At 52.6% G+C, this 24,139-nt stretch overlaps 3 protein-coding genes across 8 annotated transcripts in view; 2 read left to right on the top strand and 1 right to left on the bottom strand.

Annotated features, from left to right (window-relative positions):
• Positions 1 to 4,928, top strand: part of FIGNL2 (fidgetin like 2) — a 29,259-nt gene extending 24,331 nt beyond the window's left edge. The window contains exon 2 of the mRNA XM_082741376.1: positions 440 to 4,928. Coding sequence (XP_082597502.1) covers positions 451 to 2,421 — 1,971 coding nt within the window. The 5' untranslated portion in view covers positions 440 to 450 and the 3' untranslated portion in view covers positions 2,422 to 4,928. The remainder of the gene's footprint in view (positions 1 to 439) is intronic.
• Positions 4,929 to 7,587: 2,659 nt separating this feature from the next.
• Positions 7,588 to 8,738, top strand: TMDD1 (transmembrane and death domain 1). The gene is given in 3 exon segments (XM_082741415.1): positions 7,588 to 8,172; positions 8,174 to 8,287; positions 8,290 to 8,738. Coding segments are annotated over 3 exon segments (1,008 nt in total). The 5' UTR covers positions 7,588 to 7,671; the 3' UTR covers positions 8,683 to 8,738.
• A 759-nt stretch (positions 8,739 to 9,497) lies between these two features.
• Positions 9,498 to 24,139, bottom strand: part of SCN8A (sodium voltage-gated channel alpha subunit 8) — a 181,270-nt gene continuing 166,628 nt past the window's right edge. For all 6 annotated transcript variants that reach the window (XM_082741346.1, XM_082741347.1, XM_082741349.1 and 3 more), the window contains 4 exons: positions 23,801 to 23,938; positions 22,684 to 22,788; positions 20,026 to 20,296; positions 9,498 to 16,169 (listed from right to left, as the gene is read on the bottom strand). In XM_082741346.1, the coding sequence (XP_082597472.1) occupies positions 15,022 to 16,169; positions 20,026 to 20,296; positions 22,684 to 22,788; positions 23,801 to 23,938 (1,662 nt within the window). In that variant the 3' untranslated portion in view covers positions 9,498 to 15,021. The remainder of the gene's footprint in view (positions 16,170 to 20,025; positions 20,297 to 22,683; positions 22,789 to 23,800; positions 23,939 to 24,139) is intronic.

Below are 24,139 nucleotides of genomic sequence, written 5' to 3'. Positions count from 1 at the left end.
GTAGCAAACAAGTCTTACTGAAGGAGCCCCACCTGCGTTTGACTATTTTGGGGGGCAGGGTGCCTCACTCTTCGTGGACCCCTTAACTACATTAGGTCTGAAAGCAGGGACCAGGTATTGTAGAGGGCAGGGCTTATGTGGCTGGGACAAAATCATCATTGAATTGCCTCTTGAGGTGAAGTCAGGGTCAAACATATCGTTTCCAGACCTCTCTAAGGAAAGTATTTTCACAGTTTTAATCCTGGGACGTGCCCTCCAAGGCAAGTACTGTGTTAGTGGTGCCTGCAGAGGGGAGGCCCTGGAGGGTGGCACGGGGGTGGTGGATGGTGGAAACCGGCGTGGGTCAAGCTGCCATCTAAGCTGCCTGGGGCTGGCGGCTGGTGGGCTCTGAAAGGCCCTGCACGACCCCTCTAGCCGCTTCTCCCCGTCTCGCCCACAGCTCTGTTGAAGATGCACTGGACACCGGAACACGCCCAGCCCCTCAACCAGTGGCCAGAGCAGCACCTGGATGTCTCCTCCACTACCCCGTCGCCAGCCCACAAGTTGGAGCTGCCCCCGGGAGGTCGCCAGCGCTGCCACTATGCTTGGGCACACGACGACATCTCTGCCCTCACAGCCTCCAACCTCCTCAAGCGCTATGCAGAGAAGTACTCAGGGGTCCTGGACTCACCCTACGAGCGCCCAGCGCTGGGCGGCTATGGCGACGCCGCCTTCCTCAACGGCGCCAAGGGGGACCCCGAGCCCTGGCCAGGGCCGGAACCACCCTACCCCTTGGCCTCCCTCCACGAGGGCCTCCCGGGAACCAAGTCCGGTAGCGGGGGCGGCTCCGGGGGCCTCGGGGGCTCCCCGGTTTTAGCCGGGAACCTGCCTGAACCCCTCTACGCCGGCAACGCGTGCGGAGGCCCCTCGGTGGCGCCCGAGTACGGGGCGGGCTACGGCGGGGGGTACCTGGCCCCTGGCTACTGCGCGCAGACCGGCACCGCGCTGCCCCCGCCGCCCCCCGCTGCGCTCCTGCAGCCTCCGCCTCCGCCGGGCTACGGCCCCTCGGGGCCTCTGTACAACTACCCCGCGGGGGGCTACGCGGCGCAGCCAGGCTACGGGGCCCTCCCGCCGCCGCCTGCCCCGCCGTCGGCCCCCTACCTGACCTCCGGCCTGGCGGCGCCCACGCCCCTGCCCGCGCCCGCGCCGCCCCGGCCAGCGCCCACCTCCTACGGCTTCCAGGGTGCCGAGGCCGGGGTGTCGCTGAAGCGCAAGGCGGCGGACGAGGGCGCGGAGGGCCGCTACCGCAAGTACATCTACGAGCCCGCCAAGGCCCCGGCGGCCGACAGCGCCTCCTACCCCAACACGGACAACGGCGAGTGTCGGGGCAACGGGTTCCGGCCGAAGCCTCCGGGGGCCGCGGAGGAGGCCTCGGGCAAGTACGGTGGCGGCGTCCCCCTGAAGGTCCTGGGTTCCCCCGTCTACGGCCCGCAACTCGAGCCCTTTGAAAAGTTCCCGGAGCGCGCCCCGGCGCCGGCTCCCCGCGGGGGCTTCGCAGTGCCGTCGGGAGAGCCCCCTAAAGGCTTGGACCCGGGGGCCCTGGAGCTGGTGACGAGCAAGATGCTAGACTGCGGGCCCCCGGTGCAGTGGGCAGACGTGGCGGGCCAGGGCACGCTCAAGGCAGCGCTGGAGGAGGAGTTGGTGTGGCCCCTCCTCAGGCCGCCAGCCTACGCCGGCAGCCCGCGCCCGCCGCGGACCGTGCTGCTCTTCGGGCCGCGGGGTGCCGGCAAGGCGCTGCTGGGCCGCTGTCTAGCCACACAGTTGGGTGCCACGCTCTTGCGCCTGCGCGGAACTACGCTGGCCGCGCCGGGCGCCGCCGAGGGCGCGCACCTCCTCCAGGCCGCCTTCGCGGCTGCGCGCTGCCGCCCGCCCTCTGTGCTTCTCATCAGCGAGCTGGACGCGCTGCTCCAGGCTCGGGACGACGGCGTCGCTGCTGCGGCAGGCGCGCTGCAGGCGCCGCTCCTGGCTTGTCTGGACGGCGGCTGCGGCGCAGGGGCCGACGGCGTGCTGGTCGTGGGCACCACCTCGCGGCCCGCGGCTCTGGACGAGGCCACCCGGCGGCGCTTCGCTCTCCGCTTCTACGTGGCGCTGCCCGACGGGCCTGCCCGCGGGCAGATCCTGCAGCGGGCGCTGGTCCAGCATGGCTGCGCGCTGAACGAGCGGGAGCTCGCGGCCCTGGTGCAGGGCACCCAGGGCTTCTCCGGGGGCGAGCTGGGGCAGCTGTGCCAGCAGGCAGCGGCCGGGGCGGGCCTCCCCGGGCTGCAGCGGCCCCTCTCCTACAAGGACTTGGAGGCAGCGCTCGCCAAGGTGGGCCCTAGGGCCTCCCCCAAGGACCTGGACTCGTACGTGGAATGGGACAAAATGTACGGCTCCGGACACTGACGCGCCCGGAGGCCGCGGGAGCAACCGCCCCTCTCTCCCCGCCCCTCCGGTCGGGAGCTTGTCTTTAGCCAAACCGGGCTGGGAGGGGGCCGGAGTGATGAAAGTGGGCTGGGGGATGGGAGGGGCTGCTGGTGGATTTTTTTTTTTTTTTTTTTTCCGTGGGAAGGAAAATGATTCTGCTAGGCAGATAGATGCCATATGCGCTGTGTACTCAGGTTTTTCCTATTTATTGTGGACGGGAAACTCGCCATCTCCGCCCAGCCGACGGGCAGACCCGGGATGGGCTGGCACCCGGGGCCTAAGGAACTCCTGCGCCCTCGCCACAATCCTTTTGTCTCCTCGCTCTCTTAGTGGCTCCCTCCTTCCCCATCTTTCTCTGCATTAGCGAAGTTTTCTCTCTCCGTGGTTTTGTCACTGACCTCCTCATATGCTGGCCCTGTTTCTCTTTTGCTCCTCCTTCCCCTGTCTCTCCATCTATCACCCTCTGTGCTTCTGTCCCTCCCTTGCTTTCCAGCCTCTGTTTCTCTTGGTCCCTCTCATTCAAAAGAAAGCAGTGTTCCTTTGCAGGAGATCTGGAAGTCCAGGGGCTGAGGTGGAGAGGGTAGGGAGTTCCCTCCCACCCCAATATCACTCACCCAGCTGTATCCTTGGGTCTTAGGGGGTAGGGCAAGCAAAAGAAAAAAAGAAAAGAGAAAAAAAAAAAAAACACCCAAAGAAGGGTTTTTGTTTGTTTTTGAGGGGGAAATCCCAGAAATGTAGCTTGTTTAATATTTTAGGCCTCTTATTTTTGTAAGATGTGTAGAATTTGCTGTTTGTTGTTTTGTTTTGACAACTCAGGAAGAAACTGACCTCAGAAAGAATGTTAGACTTTGGCTGCTCTCCTGTGTGTTCCCTGCCCCCCGACCCCTCCCCAGGGAGCAAATTCTCCCAGGAGACTCAGAAAGTGAGGTGGGGAAGAGGAGAGGAAGACTCAGAGCCACACTGAAACCCCTGCTCTTCCTGGGACAGAAGCGGAATGTATTTCTAGGGCTTCCTCCCCAGGTCCAAGGTTGTAGCCAGAGGTGTGGGGGAGTGGGTTGTGGGATTTGAGAAGAGGTAGGTCCTGCTGCTCTCCCCCCTGAGCCTCATCCCCCAGCTTAGTGTTAGCTGTTTAGTGTTATCCAGAGGGATGCCCCTTGCCCCCTTTCCTGCCCCAGGAAAGAGAGGGCCCAGATGGGAGGGTGACCTAGGCAGGAAGTTCCCAGAGAGCTTCTCTCACCTGGCCTTTCACAGGGAGAGGTAGGAGGATTCCCTTGGGAGAGAAGACGGTGTGGCCACAAGTCTGGCGGGGCACAAAACTGACTACAGGCTCCGCTTCCCCGTGTGTTGGGAGGCTCCAAGGAGGAGTGAGCACCGATTAGAAGAAGGTGCCTCTCCCATTATCCTAGGGTCCTAGGTTGGGAGCTTCAGGGGCTGTGAGAGTATGAAGGAGATGGGTAGACTGTTTTTCCCTGAAGTGGGGGATTTATTTTCAGTCCCACCCAAAATTTCCACTGGAAGCCAGGCTTGGGGACCCTTCCTTGTGAGAATAATACTCCTCTCCTTCCCAGCAACTTTCCCTTGACAGGGCTTTGGTTTGTCTTCCTCCCCCTCAGGGAGCCCATTTCACAGCTCTGACCTTTGCTCCAAAGTAGGATGCAAGCCCTCACCTTACCTCTTCTCTCTCTCCCCCAGCGCCCCCTCCCCCATTCCCTTATGGCTCCTACAGTCTCTGTACCATTTCCCACTCCCAGCTGGAAGGGTGTCCATGGGGGACATTTCAGGTGCCAAGATGCTGAGGGCCTGTGCTGCGCTAGGAGTGCTAACAGGAAAGCTGCTCTGTTTTTCCCTCCTTTTCATCCTTTGTCTTTTGGGGCCTCCTCTCCTCCGAGCTGGCTGGCTGCAGGGCTTTGGTGCCTCTACACTGCTGTGAAGGGCCATTTGGAGGGAGCAGGGCATGAGGAAGTTCTCTCAGGTGTGTGTACGTTTATGGGGGGTGGTGGAGGGCATGGGGAAGTGGGGTTGGGATCCCAGCCTTCCCTTCAAGAGGCAGGCAGCTGGGGGCCAAGGGAGGAGCTCCCTGAGACCCAGGGCCCCCACTGCCTCCTCTACTGGCCTTGGGGAACTTTGCACAAGGAGACGGCCCCCAGTCTACTAGCACCTACCTCATGGGCACTGGGGTGGGTCGGGGGGGGGGGGTAAGGGCAGGTCCAGCTCTGGCAATGTTGAGGGGGCATACCAAAGAATCCAGGGGCAGGCATTGGGGGAGGGCGGGCGGACTTGGCAAGCTGGCCCTCCTTATCCTCTACCCACACTGGGGTTGGGGTCCTCTCCCCCAGCTGTAACCATTTCTACCTCATTTTGCTGCGTGTTGTACATGGACGTATTTATCTCCTGTCTGACGATGCTCTGCAGTTGTGGTCTGTCTACCTCAGAAGAGACTGTATTTTAAAAGAAAGTATTACACAGTATTAAAGCGATGACATGTGGTTTCCAGAGGATTTCTTGGGGGCAGCAGGATGTGGGGAGCCCTCTGGGGAAATGCCTGGGCGTCCAGCTGTGCCATGGGTGTGGCCCTGTGGGTGTTTCTAGTCCTTTGGCGGAACAGCACTGCAGGACCCCTGGTACTCATTCTGGCTCAGCCAGGACCTACCAGGGATTGGGCACAGAAGCTACCAGGTGAGAAGCACCAGAGTAGGGGAGGCCCTCCTACAAGCTCCCAGAGGCTCAGACTTCTATCTCCAGAGTCCCCAAGTACCAGGGGAAAGAAGGGCTCACATGTTTGTTGAATGAGTGAATGGATGAGGAAATGGATGCTTGGAGAAAAGGGGGCCTGAAGAGGACGGTGCACTCAAGAGTGTGGACAGCAGCCCTTGCTGGCTAGAGCTAAGATTAGACTTAGAGTCCTGGAGGGAGGGGGGGAGGGGGGCAAAGCACAGTGCATGGAGATAGCTAAGCTCCAGTCTTCAGGGGTGCGTGGGATATTTTGTCCATCACCATCTGCCTATTCCCAAACTATCATTGCCAGTGCTTCATAAACCAAGAGTCTGAGAACTAAGAAGGAAGAGCTTGTTGAAAAAGCTGTATGTAGGGGCTCCTGGGTGGCTCAGTGGGTTAAGCCTCTGCCTTCAGCTCGTGTCCTGATCTCGGGGTCCAGGGATCAAGCCCCGCCAGGGAGCCTGCTTCCCCTTCTCTCTCTGTCTGCTGCTCTGCCTGCTTGTGATCTCTGTTTAGAAAAGAAAAGAAAGAAAGCTGTATGGAGATAGCTGTGAGAGGTGTGGATCCACAACCTCCTGAGGTCTTTGAATGCTCTAAGCAAAATTACCCAGGACCAGCATGCTTGGAGAGCAGCGCATGTGCAGGCGGGCTCAGGGCTGAGGCATGCCCTGGGCTTTCAGGAGGCAAAGAAAGCCCAAGCGGGGAGAGCCTGCTAAGCAGACAGTTCCCCTGTGGCAGAAAGAATTGTGTGCCTGCACATGGGAGCCCCCAGGCATTGCCTGGGACTCAGCACCGACAGCCCTCTTGGCCCTTGGAGGTCTAGACCTCCCTCACACTCTAGTTGGTTTATTCTGCATCTATTCTTTGCAGACTCTGTGTAGCACTGAAGATTTGGCAATGGTTAAGCACAGCCACTGTTCAAGGGGAGAAGAGCTCAAAAATGGATCATTCGAAAATAAGTGGATGAAGCAGCTTGGGGAGGGGCCCTATAAAAATTTTATATTCTCACGTCCAATATAGGATTTGGTACATGGAAGACACTAAAGTACTAGATAAGTCCTTCAATTAATCAATTTCCAGAGAAATGTCCCAATGGAGTATGCACAAGCTGTTTTGTAACAGAAAACCCAAACAGGCTATCACAAGGATGCCCAGAAGAGCCCCTGCCTCCTAGTGGCAGAGGGGGTGGTGTATCAGAAAAACTTACCGGGGGCGCCTGGGTGGTTCAGTGGGTTAAGCCTCTGCCTTCGGCTCAGGTCATGATCTCAGGGTCCTGGGATTGAGCCCCACATCCGGGTCTCTGCTCAGCAGGGAGCCTGCTTCCCCCTCTCTCTCTGCCTGCCTCTCTGCCTACTTGTGATATCTCTCTGTCAAATAAATAAAGAAAATCTTAAAAAGAAAAGAAAAGAAAAGAAAAACTTCCTGGCAGGAGGGGGTGTGGGGGACGGGGAGCAGCCAAACAGAGCTCCAGAGGTTGGAAAGCACCATGGGTGATTTGTTACAGGAGCATAAAGTGAGGGTGGGAGGAAGTGAGGCTGGAGGAGTCACTGGGACTTCATCATGGCACCCTGAGGACACCCCCCCCCCCTCAGTGAGGAGCTGAGACTCTGAAAGTCATGTGTGTGTTGGGAGGAAAGGAGGTCAGTAGCCTGTGGACAGGGACTGATTTGCAAGTTAAGAATGCACACATGGATCCAACAAATCTTTACTGAATATCTACTTTGCACTAGTTGCTACAGGGACAGCAAGCATATGGACCTGACAGTCAAATGGAGGAGACAGCAAAAAGGCAGAGCTGCACTGTAATGTAGGAGTAGATAAAAGGGATACCTCATGGTGAGGCGGGAAGGGTGTGTATTGTAGTCTAGTAGGGCTTCCCAGCAGGGACTTGTCAGCTGAGGAGTGACCAAGGCCAAGATCCACCAGAGAGCCAGAAGGGATCTTGCTGAGGGAAGGAAACAAGGTTAGGGAGTGGGGACTTGAGAGGAGTCTCCCTAATCCAGACAAGAGAAGGTGAAGGTTTGGAGGCACGGTGGGAGGATGGGAATTGATGATTCTAGAAATATTTGGTATTTAGTAGATATCCAGAGAATTTGGGATTGGGTATCGGATGATGGTGAGCTGGAGGCTAAGGGGCGGTGAATGGATTTGTAGAGATGGGGGAGACCGGTAACTTGAGGCATTAGTGGGCTTGCCAGGCCACAGGCCTAGGGCAGGCGTTCTAAAGCAAGGGCTCAAGATCCCAGCCTCCTGGGGGACTGCGTGTGCCCCACCACTGGTTGTTAGGAAACTCTCACTCCTAATTCCCTTCAGTTCCCAGTTTCCGGGTGCTGGGAGATCCCATGTGTGGGTCGTCCCCCTCGCCCCCAGTCCCAGCCTGCGGAAGCCGCCCTCTCCCCAAGCCCGGTCCTCCTCCGCCCCTGCCGCGGGTACGAGGCACCCCTCCCCCACCCGTGGGCGTTCGGAGCTCCTCCCACCATAGTGGGTGCTGCGCGGTCACAGCCCGCGACGGTGATGGCGATGGCGGCGCGGGCTCAGGCCCGGGCCCTGGCGCTGGTGCTCTGGGGCTGGGCGCTGGCCCCGGCGGGAGCCCTGGACGCCATGGGCCCCCACGAGGCCGTCCGTCTGGCCGAGCTGCTGACCCCGGAGGAGTGCGACCATTTCCAGTCGCTCCTGAAGGCGCCGGAGCCGGACGTCGAGGGCGAACTGGCCCGTCTCTCTGAGGACCGGCTGGCCCGCCCTGAGACGCCGGCGTCCACGTCCGCGCCGCGCGGCCGGCTCTGGCGGCAGCGGCGGGCGGCGGCCGAGCCCGCGGAGGTGTCGGACGGCTGCCGGGAGGGGCTGGCGGCCTGGCTGGCGGCCAAGGCCACCACCCTGTCTTGGGACCGCGTGGCCCGGGCTCTGCGGCGCAGCGGCCGCCCGGACGTGGCCCGGGAGCTGGGCAAGAATCTCCACCAGCAGGCGACGCTGCAGCTGCGCAAGTTCGGCCAGCGCTACGTGCGGCTGCCCGCCGGCCCCGGTCTCGGCCCCGGTCTCGGCCCCGGTCTCGGCCCCGGCCCCGGCCCCGGCCCCGGCCCCGGCCCCGGCCCCGGCCCCGGCCCCGGCCCCGGCCCCCGCCCCGCCGCTGCGCCCCCAGCCCCGCGTCCCCGCCGCGCCTCGTTCCCCGAGCCCGACTGGGACGGGCTGCAGCTGATCGTGGAGCGTCTGCCGCAGGCGCCCTACGAGCGCAGCCCCGCCGGCTGGGTCGGGCCGCTGGCGCTCGGCCTCCTCACCGGCTTCGTGGGGGCGCTGGGCACCGGGGCGCTGCTCATCTTGCTCACGCTGTGGCTCACGGGCGGCGACGGCGACGACCCCGGCCCCAGCCCGCAGTCGAGCCCCCGTCCTCCCCGGCGCAGGCCCGCCCAGGCGCTTGGCGCGGCGGAATCGAGGCCGCTCCTGTCTGCCGAGCTGCTCCAGCCACCGCCGAAGAGGGCCTGGGCCGCGCGCCGGCCGGGTGCCCCCTCGCCTCAGTGTCCCCGGCTATGAGACGGGAGCGCTGCCCTGGCAGAGAGCCGCCTTCGCCCTGTTATAAACATTACCAAATCCGCAAAGGAGGGAGCAAGCGTTGGTTTGTTGGAAATAGCCGCATCGTCAGCGGGGCTGCCCGGGGAGAGGAGGGTCTCGGTGCCCGTGTCCCCCCCGGTGTGGGAGGCGGGCCGTCCTGCTTGCCAGCTCTACTGCCTTCTTCTCTCACGGGGATTCTTGCACCGACAGCTACCACTTAGTGAGAGCTGACCGTCCGCCAGGCCCCGTGCGAAGCAGTTACCTACATGATTTGACACACTTCAGAACCCAAGAAAAGCAGGTGTGCTCCCTGTGACACGTAAAGAAAACGGGCCACAGCTAGTTAGTGGCATATCAGGGTTTTGAATCCAGAGCGGCCTGAGGCTAAAGTTGAACTCCAAAGGGTATGACCTGTGACCTAAGGGAGCCGGACAAGATGTGGAGTTTCTGCTTACTGGGATGCCTGGCTGGAGTTGCATGTGTCCCCACTTTTAGGGGCTGCCGCCTCCAAGCTGCTCTCCCTACTCAGACAAGACCTCCTAAATGGAGGAGACAGTAAGACCTACCATACCTGGAGCCCCAAACGTTTCCCACCCTCCTGAGTGGCTGGGGCTCTGCCAGCCCATATGAGGAGCTGAGGATGGGTGAGCCCTCAGACTCCGTCCCCTGTCTCAGGGAAAGGCAAAGAGGATAGCTGTGGGGTCTTGCTGGGTGGGAGAGCCTGACTCCCCCCGTCCACCCCCAGCCGAGGGTCTTTGGTGTGAGAACAATGACAGAATGACAGGCCAGTCCAAGAGGAGAGTTGAAAACAAGATTGACGTAACCCTTTATTGCAAATTCTAAAGTAAAAAGATGTACAGTACAAAGTAAAATTGAAATTTCAGACTATAAACTTCCAATCCACTTATGCATTCTCATTTCTCAAGCATTTCTGCCATTTCCGCGTAAACGGAACAGGGAACAAGTCGAGGGGGCGAGGGAAGGAGGAGATACAGCAAGGGAACAAAATTGTCTAGAATAATCACAAACCCCAGAAGCAAGTGAAAGGAAAGACATTTTCTCGACCTGCTGTCCTGGTGATGAGAAGCGGGGGTGGTTGGAGCAGTGCAGTTTAAAATGGCTCTCAGAATAGCAGCATTTATGGTACCATTTCATCTTTCTTAAGTCCAAATAATACTTTGCCCTTCCCTAGTGCCTTTGCCTCTGTATCTCAAAACACTTTACAAAACATTTAGTTAAAGCCTCACAACACCCCTGTGAGGTAGGTCAGTATTATTATCCCCATTTTACAGATGAGGAAACTGAGGCACAGAGAGGTTAAGTGACTTGCCCAAGGCCACACAGCGAGCCAGTGGTTGAGCTGGGGATGGAACACAGGAGTTCTGTCCCTTTTCTGGAACCACTGGACCACGCTCCCCTTTACCTATATACATTCTTCACACACACACACCACACGTGCACACCCGCCCACCCCACCCCACTTAGCCTCTATGTACAGCAAACAGTAGTGGGGGGCAGGGGCAGGGGGTGCCTCAGGAGCATTTTCATGGAGGAAATCTTGGTAATCTTGGAAAGGAACTCCAAGAAAGCACAGAGCTGAGCCACAGTGCAGACTTCTGTGCACACCTTGGGCCCCTCCCAACCCAGACTTCCTCTTCTCTCCTGATGTCCCCCTGGCTGGCTAGTTGCAGCCGATTCTTTAGGGGGTGGGGGTACCTGAAAATGAACGAAGCTTTTTGCAAAACTTTGGGCAACATCTGAGAAAAGAAAGGGGCATCATTACAGAAGATGCCCAGGACTCAAGTCACAAAGTCATAACCCATGGCAATCTCACCTCCACAGCAGGCCTGGAGGCTGGGGCCGAGGGGAGGAGGATGGGGACTGACCTACCAGCCATCTCTCTCCAGAGTGGAGCTACTGGAGCGGACTAGAGTGGGCACTTCAAAATCCTCCTGAGAGTGTTCCTGGACGGGGAGACATGGCCTAGAGTGGGATGTCCCCAAAGCAGGGCAGGGTGAGGGAGGGGAGCAGTACTCCTCTTCCCTGCACAAATGGTGAACGAGACCAGCCGTAGTCTGCTGGTGTATGTGTTGGGGTGATGAAGGGCAGGGCCCAGCATTAGCTAGCAGAGTGGAGACTACTGGGCATCATGCTTGCCCAAGCTTTGGGGCATTAGGATAGGGTTTTTTTGTTGTTGTTTTTTGTTTTTTTAACATACTGGTGAAAAAGGCAGAAGTGAGGCCAGTACAGCTGGGTTGGCTGACGTCATCTCTGGGGGCTCTGCCAGGTGGACTGGTGAAGAAGGGGTTTCGTGGGCCCGGAAGCACTGGCCCGGGAGGGGGAAGAACGCTACATGCAATGGGTAAGTGCTGGGTGGGGAGAATCTGCAAAGGCGGGAGGGGGTGGGTGGGACCTTGCTCTTCTCTCCAATCTTTACTTCTCAGCCAGAACTTTTCTCCCTTCTGTTCCCCTCCTTTCCCCAAATGTGCTAAGGTCCCGATTCCCAGACCCCTCCCAGGACTCAAGAATTGGGATAGTCAAGCAACAAACGGACACCAAGACAGGCTTCCCTTGTACAGCAAAAAGGGTCATTTTTATTTTGTTTCCTTTTGGCTTATAGTAGTGATGTACTTTTTTTTTTTTTTTTTTTTTTTTTTTAAATCATGTCTCATTTAGAGCAGTGTTGGCCTCCATGCATTCACTAATACACTAATCTTCACTAGTGGTCTTTTACAAGTTTACATTGGTTGCGGCGGAAAAGAAAAGAACTTTGGGCACTGTCATTCTGGGGGCTGTGACTGGGAGCGACTGCTTATTTCTCCCCAGTCAACTTCTGACGCCAAAAGTGGTTCATTTAGAGAAGTGGGAGTAGGTCATGTTGACTCGGGACGTTTTCGCTGCTCTCACCCTCTGCTTTAAACTATGGAGTCTCCTCAGCCTACAGCAACAAAGAGGTTAAGGGAAGAAGAGGGGAAAGTGTTTTTCACACACAAACCAGCAACGGTGTCAGCTGCTGCTCAGTGGCTTTGGCTCTGCATTTTAAGTTAACAGCTTCGCACATGTCTTTTTGCTTTTTGTCCTTTTTTTAAAGGTGGTTTGTGGAGTATAAATACTGCACCAAGGACCTGGCTACAAAAAATAAATATTTATATTATATTTATATATCTATATATATATATGTGCAGTGATACTGTGGCTGCGGCTGCTTTTTGATTGGCTTCGTTAATATTTGGCAAAGCGTTGCCACTTACCCACTCAGTGAAGGCGCACGGAAACGTCACCGACTCAGTTCAGTGCCTGTTAACTGCGGGTGTAAACTGCTGGTGATGGTGTCATTTACTACCAAAGAAGTGTGGAGCAGGGCAGGTGAGTGAGAGAGTAAGCGAGCGAGTGGGTGGAGGGGCGGTGGGTGAGGGAAAAGAAGGTAGGAAAAGTTAAAAAAAAAAAGTTGAAACATCAGATAGAGTGGGGGGGGCTTCTTCCCTACGAAGCTGGCTGATGGGTGTCAGATACCAAGGCCCATTTGTGTGTTACTGAGGAGATAGCTGCTGAGGGTCTGGGGGGAGGGAAAAGGTCAGATCTTAGAAAAAATCTCATTAATATGCTCTAGTAGCTTAATAACATCACTAGCATGAGCACTTGGGGGGTACCGAGCGGGATCTTATAGCTCTGTTGCCCATCCCAAGACCTAAGAACAATTATGAAGTTTAGCCAAATCTTGCATAGAAGTGGTTAGAATTTATTGCACATTGGAACAAAAATATATATATTTTTTGTTGTTTTGGAAAAGACCATTAGCAATAAAAAATTTTTTGTCTGTCTGTCTGGTTTGGGGATGTACATTGGCTGACAGCATCTAAGATCTAAGAAGAAAGAAAAGTATAAAAAATAAAAATAAACATGACAATGGCATAAGCCAGAAGCCATTTCCTATTTGATAAGTTAATAATTTGTATTTACAAAAAGGCATGCCAATAAAATAAAATGATATATTACAGTATTTATAATTCTCTTAAAAAGAAGAGCCACACATGTCAGCTTCTGTTTTGTGCTGTTTACGATGTAGCCTGTACATGTTACCATACATTCGTCCTAGCAGTTAGCAGGGTCACTGAGAGAAATGCTTTTCCAGCCTGGTGTCGGGGGATAGTACAAAAGTCCTACGGAGGAGGCCGCAGAAGCAGACTGACGAGAGTCAGGCAGAGTTTCTAACGGTCCGACAAGAGAGAAAGCTCTGCTTTGGCTTGCTGTGGTTTGTTCTATGCAAAACTAGTCAAGTGGTTGGTACAATCACACCAGAGTGCTTCTACAGCAAGGCAGATGGGCGTGTCTGATTACAGGGTGCTTTCAGTCCCCCTCAGTTTTATGGTTCGGGAAGAATTGGTTTTGATTTGGTTCGCTTGCTCAAGTCTCCTCGTTCTCTGTGAGGACTTCCTGACATTCAAGTGCAGCCTCGTGGCTGTGAGTGCTAGTCATCAGAGGAGAGACCCCTGGACTAAAAACTGTCTTCCCTAAAGCGGGAGATGGAACGGAAGACACTGTGTTCCCCGCAAAGCCACCCTCCAAGGACAATGGGCAGGTCGCTAAGCAGATGGCACAACTGTGGAGAGGGAACTGTGCGGGGGCCGGCGTGAGAGGGTTGGGGGAAAGCTGGGACGTCTAAAGAATTCACATTAAATCGCTGTCTCATGAGAATCAGTGCAATAAAGAAACCAAGTGGGCTTGGTTCAGAGGCGGCTCCATCTCTCCCTCAGGTCCCACCAGTGACTATTCTATAATGCACGGAAGAAACCACCGCCACAGCCCCCAGGGCTGCTGCCCTCACCCAGCTCTGTAGGTAAGGAAAGCCCCGCTTGGTGCAAAAATGAGATGGAGGCAAGAGGAACCATGCAGTGTGTGAGCTCGCGACAAGCCCTCTGTAGAGTGGGGAGGCCCGTCGGGAAGATCTGCATGCCTCTCCAGCGGGACCCGAGCCCGAGCCCGGAGAAAGCCACAGTGCAGAAGGACAGGACACTGAATGAAGTGAGCACCCCAACCCCCATGAAAGTTTTTCAGTTCCCCAAATTGCCCCCTAGAGATAAGGTGCCACTTTGAGTAGCAATTTTATCTCTGCCCCAAGTAAGTGTCAGTTCTCCAGTATGAAGGCTAAACAATCATCATAAATATTGCAATACAAATGAACTTTTTTTTTGGATTTTTTTGTTTTTAGCCCTAGGATTTGGTTTTACAGTGACATTATTAATACAAGCCATTCGAGATCAAAGTTTCCCCATGGAGGGACACAGAGCAGCATTTAAATAGTTCATCTTTCGAAATGTGCAACAATGGCTGTATGTTAGAGACGTCTGTTAAACATACACACACAACGGATCCGTCTGCTTGTTGGACTGGGTTTTTTTTTTTGGTGGTTGTGGTCAATTGGTCGCTTATGTTTCCCTACCCAGAAGGTGTATGAAAGACTTCTAAGAATTCATAAGGATTTGCAGCGGGTATGGAACTCTTACCATTTTTTTTTTTTCCTCCAAATACAGTGAACGGTGCAGGGCTGGGTCCCGTCTGAAGGCTGACCCAGTGCAGGGGACAGGATTAGTAGTGTCCTGTGGTGTATGGTTCTCATGCATGACTTCTGATCACGGCATGCCATCATGCAAATCATTTCTACGCATTGAACGAGCACAATGTTTGGAATTGGCCTGAGCAAGTCCTCCTCAGCCTGAAGAAACCTGATTGTTTCCCCCACCCATCTCCAAACCACGTGAAGCCCATGTGGAGAAGATGCGGTTTATGTCAAAGAAACTGACAGTTGAATGCCACGGGCTAGATGTGAGTGTGCGTGTGTGTATCTGTGTGTCTGTGTGTGTGTTTTCTTTTTGCTGCTTAGCTTAACTAATGTAAGAATGCAAATACAGTTTGCATGAACAAACAAACTTTTAAAGTGATGCTTTCTGCTTCTGAGAATCACCAAAATGAAAAAATAAAATCCCTTTGGCTGCAACGGAAATCTGCTGGTCCCGGCAGCCTCTCCTCTGGTTTTTGTATCCTGTTGGTTTTGTCCTAAGTTGCATTGACTGATGTGGAACATGCAGTAACCACCTGCCCAAGCGTTAGAAAATCTGTGAGTCCGGGGAGCAGGGTCCTTGGCCCTTGGCAGGTCACTGCTCAAGATGCAACCGTGTTACATGGTAAGCAGACTACGTTTGGTATAGATCTTCAGTTCAAGTGTCTCCACAGCTGTTCTGCATTGAAAAGATTCAGGAAGTTTGTAAACAATCTTTCACTTGCAAGTTTTACATCTGTACAATATTTAATTTTTGCTTTCCTCTAACACTTGGATTCTCTGACCTCTTTTTGTCTTCTGGCCCTTTCCCTTCTTCCTTCCTCCGCCCGTTGCTGTTTTTCCTTCTCAGGTTTAGTTACGCTGTCGTAGGACGGGAGGGAGGCTGTGGATGGGGTGCTCTCCTTTTTCTCCCGGTGTGTGCCTCCATTCTCCAGCTTATTGGAAGTGGTCTTTTTGCAAATGAAACCCCGCCTTGCTAAATGTCCCCGGTAGGCGCGCTGCAGGACCACGGCCGACACCTCCTCCTGCTTGCGTCTCAGTGTGGTCGTGATGGGCTCGTAAGACACTTTGGAAGGATTGGATGCCACGAACCGCTCCTCCATCTGCTGCCGGAGGATGTCCAACTCCCCGCTATCTCCCAGGACCCGCTTGGTGAAGGCAAAAAGGATGTCCAAGCAGTGGATGCGGTCCCCGCTGACCATGGGCAGGTCCATGGCAATGAGCTCGATGGTGTTGGGCTTGGGCACTCGGAGAGGGTGCTCCAAGGCATCTGCAAAGTCTGCCAGCTTACAGTACTCGATGAACTGGGTGGCATCGGGGTCAAACTTCTCCCAGATCTCGTAGAAGGTCTCAAAGTCATCCTCACTCAGAGGGTCGGCACTTTCCTCTGTGGCTACACTGAAGTTCTCCAAGATGATGGCAATGTACATGTTCACAACGATCAGGAAGGAGATGATGATGTAGCTTACGAAGAAGAAGATGCCCACAGAGGGGTTCCCGCAGTCACCCTTGAAGCCACTCCCTGGGTGTTCCTTATCCAGACTGCAGTCAGGGGGGCGGTTCAGAATGGGCAGCAGCAGGCCGTCCCAGCCAGCCGAGGTTGTGATCTGAAACAGGCAGATCATGCTATTGCCAAAGGTCTCAAAGTTGAACATGTCATCGATGCCAGCCTCGTGCTTTACATACGCGAAATTGGACATCCCAAAGATGGAGAAGATGAACATGACCAGGAAGAGCAGAAGGCCAATGTTGAACAGAGCAGGCAAGGACATCATTAAGGCAAAGAGCAGGGTCCGAATCCCTTTGGCACCTTTGATCAGACGCAAGATGCGCCCGATACGGGCCAATCGGATGACTCGGAATAGGGTTGGGGAAACAAAGTATTTCTCAATTATATCAGCCAGGAACATTCCTAAGAAGAGGACAGAAGAAGAAATGTTACTGAGACTGGAGACCCCTTTCTCTTAGGTCACCTGGCCCTGGAGCCCTTGTGTCCAAAGGGCTTCACAGAATAAGCGCCTTACCATTCAATTGGGACTCTCATGATGAAAAAAGAAAATCACCTGTTTCAAATGTATGCAAAAGCAGAGGAAACAATAACATAGACATCTATGCACTTCACATCCAGACTGAATAGATGCAAGTAATTTTACCAAATTTGCTTCCTCTCTTCAACCACGGTCCTGCAGATGGTGGAGTATCATGCCAGTTTCTTCACAATTTCACTACAGAAGAATCCACGCTATCATAGCTAGATCGATAGCATCCTAGCATCCTACTATGTTGAAAGAATTGTACTGTATCTTTTTAGAACTTTTTAGAAGGCAAGGTATTTCGATCTCTAACTTAATTTCAGGACTTTGCATTATGCTTGTGAGATTGATCTCTGGTATTACACTAATTCTGGATTATTCATTTTTATGGTTGAACCGTATTCCATCTCATGAACATGTCCTCATTTATCTGTTTTCCTACTCAGGAACAATTAGTTTTTTTCTCAGTTGGGTGCATGTGTGATTTTCTGAGGTGTTACTGATTCCCCTCCGAAATGCTAACAGATTTCCATATCCGCACACAGTGAATGGGAGGGCTTGGCACCACCCAGGACCTCATGCCCCTAGGCTGTGATGTCTTGGTTATTCTGCTATGCCGCGAATTTTCAAAGTATCTTCTTCCCGGCTCTGAAAAGACGTTTTTTGTTTCTTTTTTTTTTTTTTTTTTAAGATTTTATTTATTTATTTGACAGAGAGAGATCACAAATAGGCAGAGAGGCAGGCAGAGAGAGAGAGGAGGAAGCAGGCTCCCTGCTGAGCAGAGAGCCCGATGCGGGACTCGATCCCAGGACCCTGAGATCATGACCTGAGCTGAAGGCAGCGGCTTAACCCACTGAGCCACCCAGGTGCCCCGTTTTTTGTTTCTTATTGTCCCGTGTCCCTACCCTGCCAAAGTAGCCAAGAAAACTAGAGGGGATCTCTCAGGAATGGCTTTTCACTCAGAGCTTCTAGATTTTGTGTTTAAAGCCATAAATCAGAAACAGCATTAGCAGAGAAAAACGTCAAGGCATAGTAAGTAGGATATAAAAGGGGAGGGTGACTATGTAAACCCAGAGGGCCTTTTTCTGTTTACACTTATCTGGGGGTCCACCTCAGCCAGACCACTTGCCTTGAACACTGTGGAGCAATCATGCGAGCCCAGTGAAGGGCCACGGAAGGGAGAGGGTATGCCAAGGTTGCAACTGAAGGGAAGGCAATGACGTGCCCTCTTCCTTCAGCGCCTGCTCCTGCTGCCGAGGCCCCGATGAGACAACACGAGCTTCTATGGACAGGAAGGATTTACTCTGAATAAGGAAATATCTTTCAACCCTAAGGGTTCACAAATACTGGGATAATGAACTGCAGAATACTGGGCAAACCCCTTATTTGAGTTCCTCCCCACCTTTTCTTTTCTTAAAAAGATTTATTTAGTTTAGAAAGAGAGAGACTCTCAAGCAGACTCCCCACTGAGCATGGAGCCTGCTGCAGGGCTTGACTCGGGGCTCCATCCCACAAACCAGAGATGGTGACCTGAGTCGAGATCAAGAGTTAGACGCTTAGCTGACTGAGCCACCCAGGCGCCCCACTGAGCTTTTGAAGCTAGGATAAACATCTTCTGTTTTCTGTTTGTTTGTTTCCCTCCTCCTCTAAGTCTCAAACAGGTGTCTAACTGGAGACATATCAGAGTAACGGACGCCACTTTGGACTTACACTCCCCCATGCATTCCTTCATAAAGGTGCCTTTGTGATTAGTCAAACTCTTTATGCGTGATTCTTTTTCAACACAGGACAAAAATCTTAACTTCAACAAGGGACAAGATGCAGTAAGTTCAGAGAGGAGGCCGGACAGCCTCTTGGAGCATCTTCTAGAGTTAGAATTCCATGGAGTAATTGAGCTCTCAAGAAAATGTCTACCTCAGCCAGCACCCAAGATGAATTCTCAGCTCTCTTCTTTTTGCATCTCAAGTCAGTCATAACCAGTGACTGTAAGAAGTCAGGTCGTATCTGGACTACTGCATTCTGGTAGGCAAGTAAGGCTTCAGGGAGAAGGTGCTAGAGTAAGGTTCTGTCCGATGAACAGGTGCTTGTCTCCAGAGAAAAGGGGAGAAAGATGGGGAGACAGCACTCCAGGGAGCAGGAACACCATTTAAGGGGTCCTCTAGGAGGTCCCAGGGCTAGTTACCCTAATTTCCCTTAATTTAAAAGGATGACTTCTATACTTTTGTTTCTGAACAAATGAATTCTATTTAATAAAAACCCTAATCACCAAAAGTAAAATTATTCTTCCCTTTGTTTTTCAGTACCATCTGAGAATAGAGGACATGGTTTGGTTTGTGGGTTTTCCTACTCAAAGACGGGTGGGCAGGAAACATTGAAGAACAGTGGACAGGGCAACATTGTCCAAAGTGTGTTTTGTGGGAGCTCAGGAGTGTGGATTTGAGGCCAGGGCTGGACTTGAACCCTCACTCACTCGCTCACCAGCCTCATGTCTTGGTCACTGCTCTGTGCCTCAGTTTCTTGTACTTAGAAGGTTGTTGTGAGGACTATAGGAATTATAACGAGCAAAGCACTTAGAACGGTGACCAGCACATAGTATGTTTCATTAAAACATGAGATACCATTAGTATTATTTGAAAAAAGGGTGCTGTGATCAAAATAAAGGTAGGACGGTATATTCAACCATTCTTTACTGTAGGATTTCCAAGACCCTTCTATAGGCCACTGTGCTCTGAGAGTCTCCAAAGGGAGATTCCATGTGTAGAGCTGCCCAGAGTAATTTAATCGTGGAGTTCTTTTCTTGGGGGGAGATGTATGAGAATAATGCTCCATGTATCAGCACACTTTTTGATGTGCTACTCCAGCAGAAAGAACAAGAAAACCAGAAACTAGCACATGCCAAGAGGAAGGCCACTGCTTTCAGTCGCCCCTGGTCACCACCTTGCTCAGCCAGCCTGGCCACTAGCTCTGGGGCTGGTTCCCTCGGGCCTCAGGCACTCTTCCTCTGCCAGCCTACATCAGTTAAACCTACCTGGAACTGAGCCAGTGTTTTACCATTGAGATGCCTTTTAGGAAGTCCAGGAAATAAGTTTTGGGAGGCCAATCAATAGGTCAGCATTTTGTCTGCCTGCCAGAGTATCAACCCTCCCATGCCTCTAGGTTGAAGCAAAATGTTACAGTTGCTGTTAAGATCCAACCCAAGTTCCGCCTCTGCCACCTCCCAGCTGGGTGACCTTGGACACACAGAAGATTAAAAACAGCCTGCTTCCTGGGCTGTCATAAGCATCAAATGAGATCATGCCAGTGAAGAACCATGCCGGTGCACAGTAAAACGAGCCCTGCTGTCCCCACCAGAATGTTCTCAGACTACTTTCATTAGTATCCAAACCAACAATCTCTTACCATTCCTTTTTCCACATTACATTGCAACTTCAGCCAGGGTTCTTTTAACTTTCCCTGTTAACTTTAAACACCTCGAAAGCAAGAGCCAAATCTCTATCATTTTCCCCCTTTAACCAGGGAATTTCTAATCCAAGACAACTATGAACACTCACTAGAAACCCACTGACCACGTGACCTACTGGGCGGGTCCATGAGATGACTTAGAGATGGACCTGGGCCTCTGCCATGAGAGGCCCGGGCCTGCACTTGACACCCATGGAACCGGCCGCTCACCCAGGAGTCCCGTGCTCGAGGCCAGGCAGGCGCCCTGCGTCTTCCCCTGCTGGTCCCACTTACCCACAATGGAGAGGATGACTACCACGAAGTCAAAGATGTTCCAGCCAATGGTGAAGTAGTAGTGCCTCAAGGCAAACATTTTGAGCACACACTCACAGGTGAAGAAGATGACAAAGACCAGGTTAATCCAGTAGAGAATGTTTTCCATCTGCTTGCTCTGCGTATCTGTCTCCACCATCATGGTCACCATGTTAAGGCAGATGAGCATCATGATAACGATATCAAAGGCTTGTTGAGTGACAAAGTCAAAGATGATGCCTTGGATTTTGTTCTAGGGGTGGGAGGGGGAGGAAAGACATGAGAACATTCATGAGAGCCTCCCCCAATGGACCATGGAAGCTGCCCTCACCTGTCTTTTCTGCACCCCTGGCCAGCTCTTTGCCGCTGCTCTGGCAGGGTGTCAGGAGCAGGGGCAGACCCCGATAACACCCAGTATTCTCTTCCCAAGGCTTTCTAACGCTGCCCCTATTCTGTTTCGTGTCTATGCCATCACACGCTTCTGGAGGACTTCCCGCCTTGCCAACTGCCCCTGTTCAGCCTCATTTGCTGGCCATGTCTGCCCTGATCTTGTCTCTTTTCTCTCTACACTGTCTCCCCAGAAGAGCTCACCTATTCCTACTGTGTACATGGTGTCTGTGTCCTTCAGTTTCTTAAGTTCTTTCCTCTGAATTGCTATGTTGCTTTCTCAGCAAGCATCTCTTCCTTGTTGACTCACAAGCATCTCCAACCTGACAAATCGTCCTCCTGCCTCTCACCCAACCCGCTCATCTCCCATCTCTATCACCCACCCAGTCTCCAAACCAGACCCTTAAGGGTCACCCTTGTCACTTTCCTCTCCCTCGTCCCCCCCACCACATACACTGCAGGTCCGACAGATTTTTCTGAATTCATCCACTTCATCCCGCTTCTGTTGGCCCCACACTAGCCCAAGCACCACCATCTTCTATCTGGACTTCTGGGAGAGTCTCCCAGCTGGTGTCCTGCCACCTCTCTCGCCTGCCTCCAGTCTCCAGAGAAGCAAGTGTGATTATTTAAAGACATAAATGGATCCTATCTTGCTTCTACTTAAAACCTTTCAACAGTTTCTCATTGGGCTTGCAACAAAGTTCATATTGCTAGCCTGACTTAGAGATGCCTCGCACAGTCTAATCTGGCTCACCTCATGCCCCTTCCTCTAGCCGGTCACCACCTGGCTACACGGATGCTTTCTGCTCTTACAGCCAGCATTCCTGACTCCTTCTCATCTACCCAAATAGACTCTTCCTAGTGGGGCTTTCTCGGACTACTTTACGGAAGTGGATCCCCTATCCCAAGCTCCCTGTTCTCTGTCAGGCCCGCCGGTTGTTTTTTCTCACAACACTACAGGTTGTATAGTGGCGGATTGATTGTTTATTACCTAAATCTCCCCTGTATTAAAAACAACCTTGACAACAGTGTCTGAATTGTGTCCGTCACTTTGGGCCTAGTGCCTGGAACTTAGTAGGAGACATCTAACTATTTGCTGAATGAGTGCTGATCACTCTTTATTAATGTCTCCTGCCATAGGACAATTTTATATTTTAGAGCAGAAGAAAATACAGAAAATACATGTAGGTTCCTGAATGCAAAGGACTGAAGAGAGCTTCAGAAATGTTAACATTCTCCATTCTCAGTCTCATTTCCATCACAAAATGGAAGCTCTAACATCAAAGAAATACCAAAAACATTCTCTTTCTTAAGATCTCTGAATTTTTTTTTTTTTTTTAAAACCTAGGAACTCAAGCTGGTGCTTACTTTGAGGATCACTTTCACTTACTGGTTTCCCAACAGTTTGGTGGGGCCTGAGGGCTTCCTTCCCCTCAGAAGTTGTGGGGGGGGGCGCCAGTATGCCAGGCCCAGAGGGTGGCACTAAGTAGGGAAAATGCTTAGGGACTCCCACCCTTGGTTCAAAGTAGCTCTACTTTTATTTCTACAAATTAGACTGCCAGGTGAGCTTTGAAGAGTTGTGCTGTTTTTAAATAAAAAGGTACTTTAAATGAAAGTTACAGAAGATGGAACTTCGAGCCTGGGGGTGGTGTCCCACTCTGCTGGGTACGTGGCTTCAGAAGCAGAGCATGTCCTCTGACGTTAGAGGGCAGGCACCAACCAATGGGCAAAGCAAGATCCTAGTACCCAAATCTGTTTGACAAAAGGTTCAGTTCAAGACTGAAAATCAGGACATTACACTCCTAGTTTCACCCTCTTCTTCTCCCACAAATAGTCAGGGTACTATCTTGTCTCGCAAAGACTTACTTGCTGGGCAGAGAGCTGGGAAGATAGCGGTCACATCCTATCTTGCAGTGGGAGAAAGAGACCAGCTTTCATTTTCACTTTCCTTTGTCAATTTTTAGCAGTCTTTTAAAACACCTTTTTTCCATTGCCAGAGCCTATGTGATTATAACAGGCTGATTCTCTGCTGCAGCCCACGGAAGTCTCAGAGGAAAGGTCAAGCACAAATATAAAAGCCATCCCCTACCGTAGTCCCTGTTCTGCTGTCTCCCCCAGATCCTCTGAATGGGGTGGCTGGGAGAGGATCAGAGGACACAGGCAGCCCGTCATTTACCCCTTTCTTTACTTGGCAATAATCCTACCAGTGTATTTGCCATTTGGGGTCTCACTCTGCCTTCAGCCTGCACTCACCAGGGGGCGGGGAATGGGTTTCTGCGGTTTCTTTGAGCCCAGCTTTTTCATGGCATTATAGTACTTCTTCTGTTCTTCTGTCATGAAGATGTCCTGACCTCCAAAGTAAAGGAAGAAAGAAGAGAACAATCAATTACAATAGGCTCTCACACACTGTGGTTTGGACCTAAGATTCAACCTTAAGAGCTGAGGGGGGCCTGACCCTCTGACCTTTCCAGAGGTCAGTTAAGCTAATAGTTGGCCCATAATGAGGTAAGACCTAGGACAACTATTCTAATTCAAAGAAACACCAGCCTTCATCCTCAGCTTGACATTCCTGAGGTCCACCAGTGGCTAGGCATGAAGGAAATGGACTGCCCCACTGTGGACCCTCAGGGAAGGGCACACTTGAGAGCTGTGATGCTGAAGATAGTTGAATCTTCCTGATTCACACATTTTTGGGGGACCTGCTTTCCATAACAGAAGTCTAAAGAAGAACATTTTAAAACGAAAGGATTTTCAGGTCTTGGTTATAGGCCCATTTATTTCCAACATTAAAAATTCAGAAATCCTGGTATAAGAAAACAACACGGGGAGGTCCTTGACACAGATATGACTTCTACAATGGATGACGAGAGTGAGTGCTTCAGTTTGTTTAGGAAAAATTGTTAACCACCTGGAACAAGGCAGGAAGTGAACTTTCCAAGGATGGTCTCTCAAATCCCAGTTTGCTAGTGGTGCCCAGGGATTCCCATCAGTCATGAAACTTTCTACTTCTTGCTACAGTTATTCAGCTGCTGCTGTCCTTTTCACCCCTATCACTAGGCCCTCTCTGATCTGCCGCCCCCTGGAGGGAAGCCACACCCAGCAAAGACCTCAAGAATTGCTAGTACATTAGGTATTAGGACATTGTTAGTTTGGCCTAGGAAACGTGGTAAAGCACACTCTGTGCAATCCAGCACCCCCCCCCCACCCCCGAAAGAGTTGATGGCACTAATGTATAGTGGGGCCACGGCCACAGGGAGGTGATAATAAGGATTTTAGAGAAAGAAAGGCATTTTCTTTCTAGAGATAGGGACAGAAGTGTCTCTCATCTGCGTTGAGCTCTGGCCGCTGGCAGTGAGGGAAGGAAACCTATCTTTTTCTTTTGTTGATTGAAGTTATCAATGATGACACCAATGAACAGGTTCAGGGTGAAGAAGGAGCCGAAGATGATGAAGATGACAAAGTAGATGTACATGTAGATGTTGTCCTCATACTTAGGCTGCTCGTCGGGCTGTCAAAAAGGATCGGAGAGGAAAGAAGAGAATCAGCTCCTGGGAGGTGAGGGTGGGGGTGGGATGAGGTGGGAGATCTGACATGCCCTTACCACCAGCCATAACCGCCCACTAGAGCTGTTGCACAAGCTGGGCAGAGGGAGCGCTACTTTCGGGTCATCCTCCAGGCCGGCAGGCCCCGCCCTGCCGCGACTATGCAA

This window comes from Mustela nivalis (genome assembly GCF_964662115.1).
Source record: "Mustela nivalis genome assembly, chromosome: 7".
Classification (NCBI taxonomy): Eukaryota; Metazoa; Chordata; class Mammalia; order Carnivora; family Mustelidae; genus Mustela; species Mustela nivalis.
Note: the sequence above shows the minus strand (reverse complement) of the source record. Positions and strands in the feature narration are given on the sequence as shown.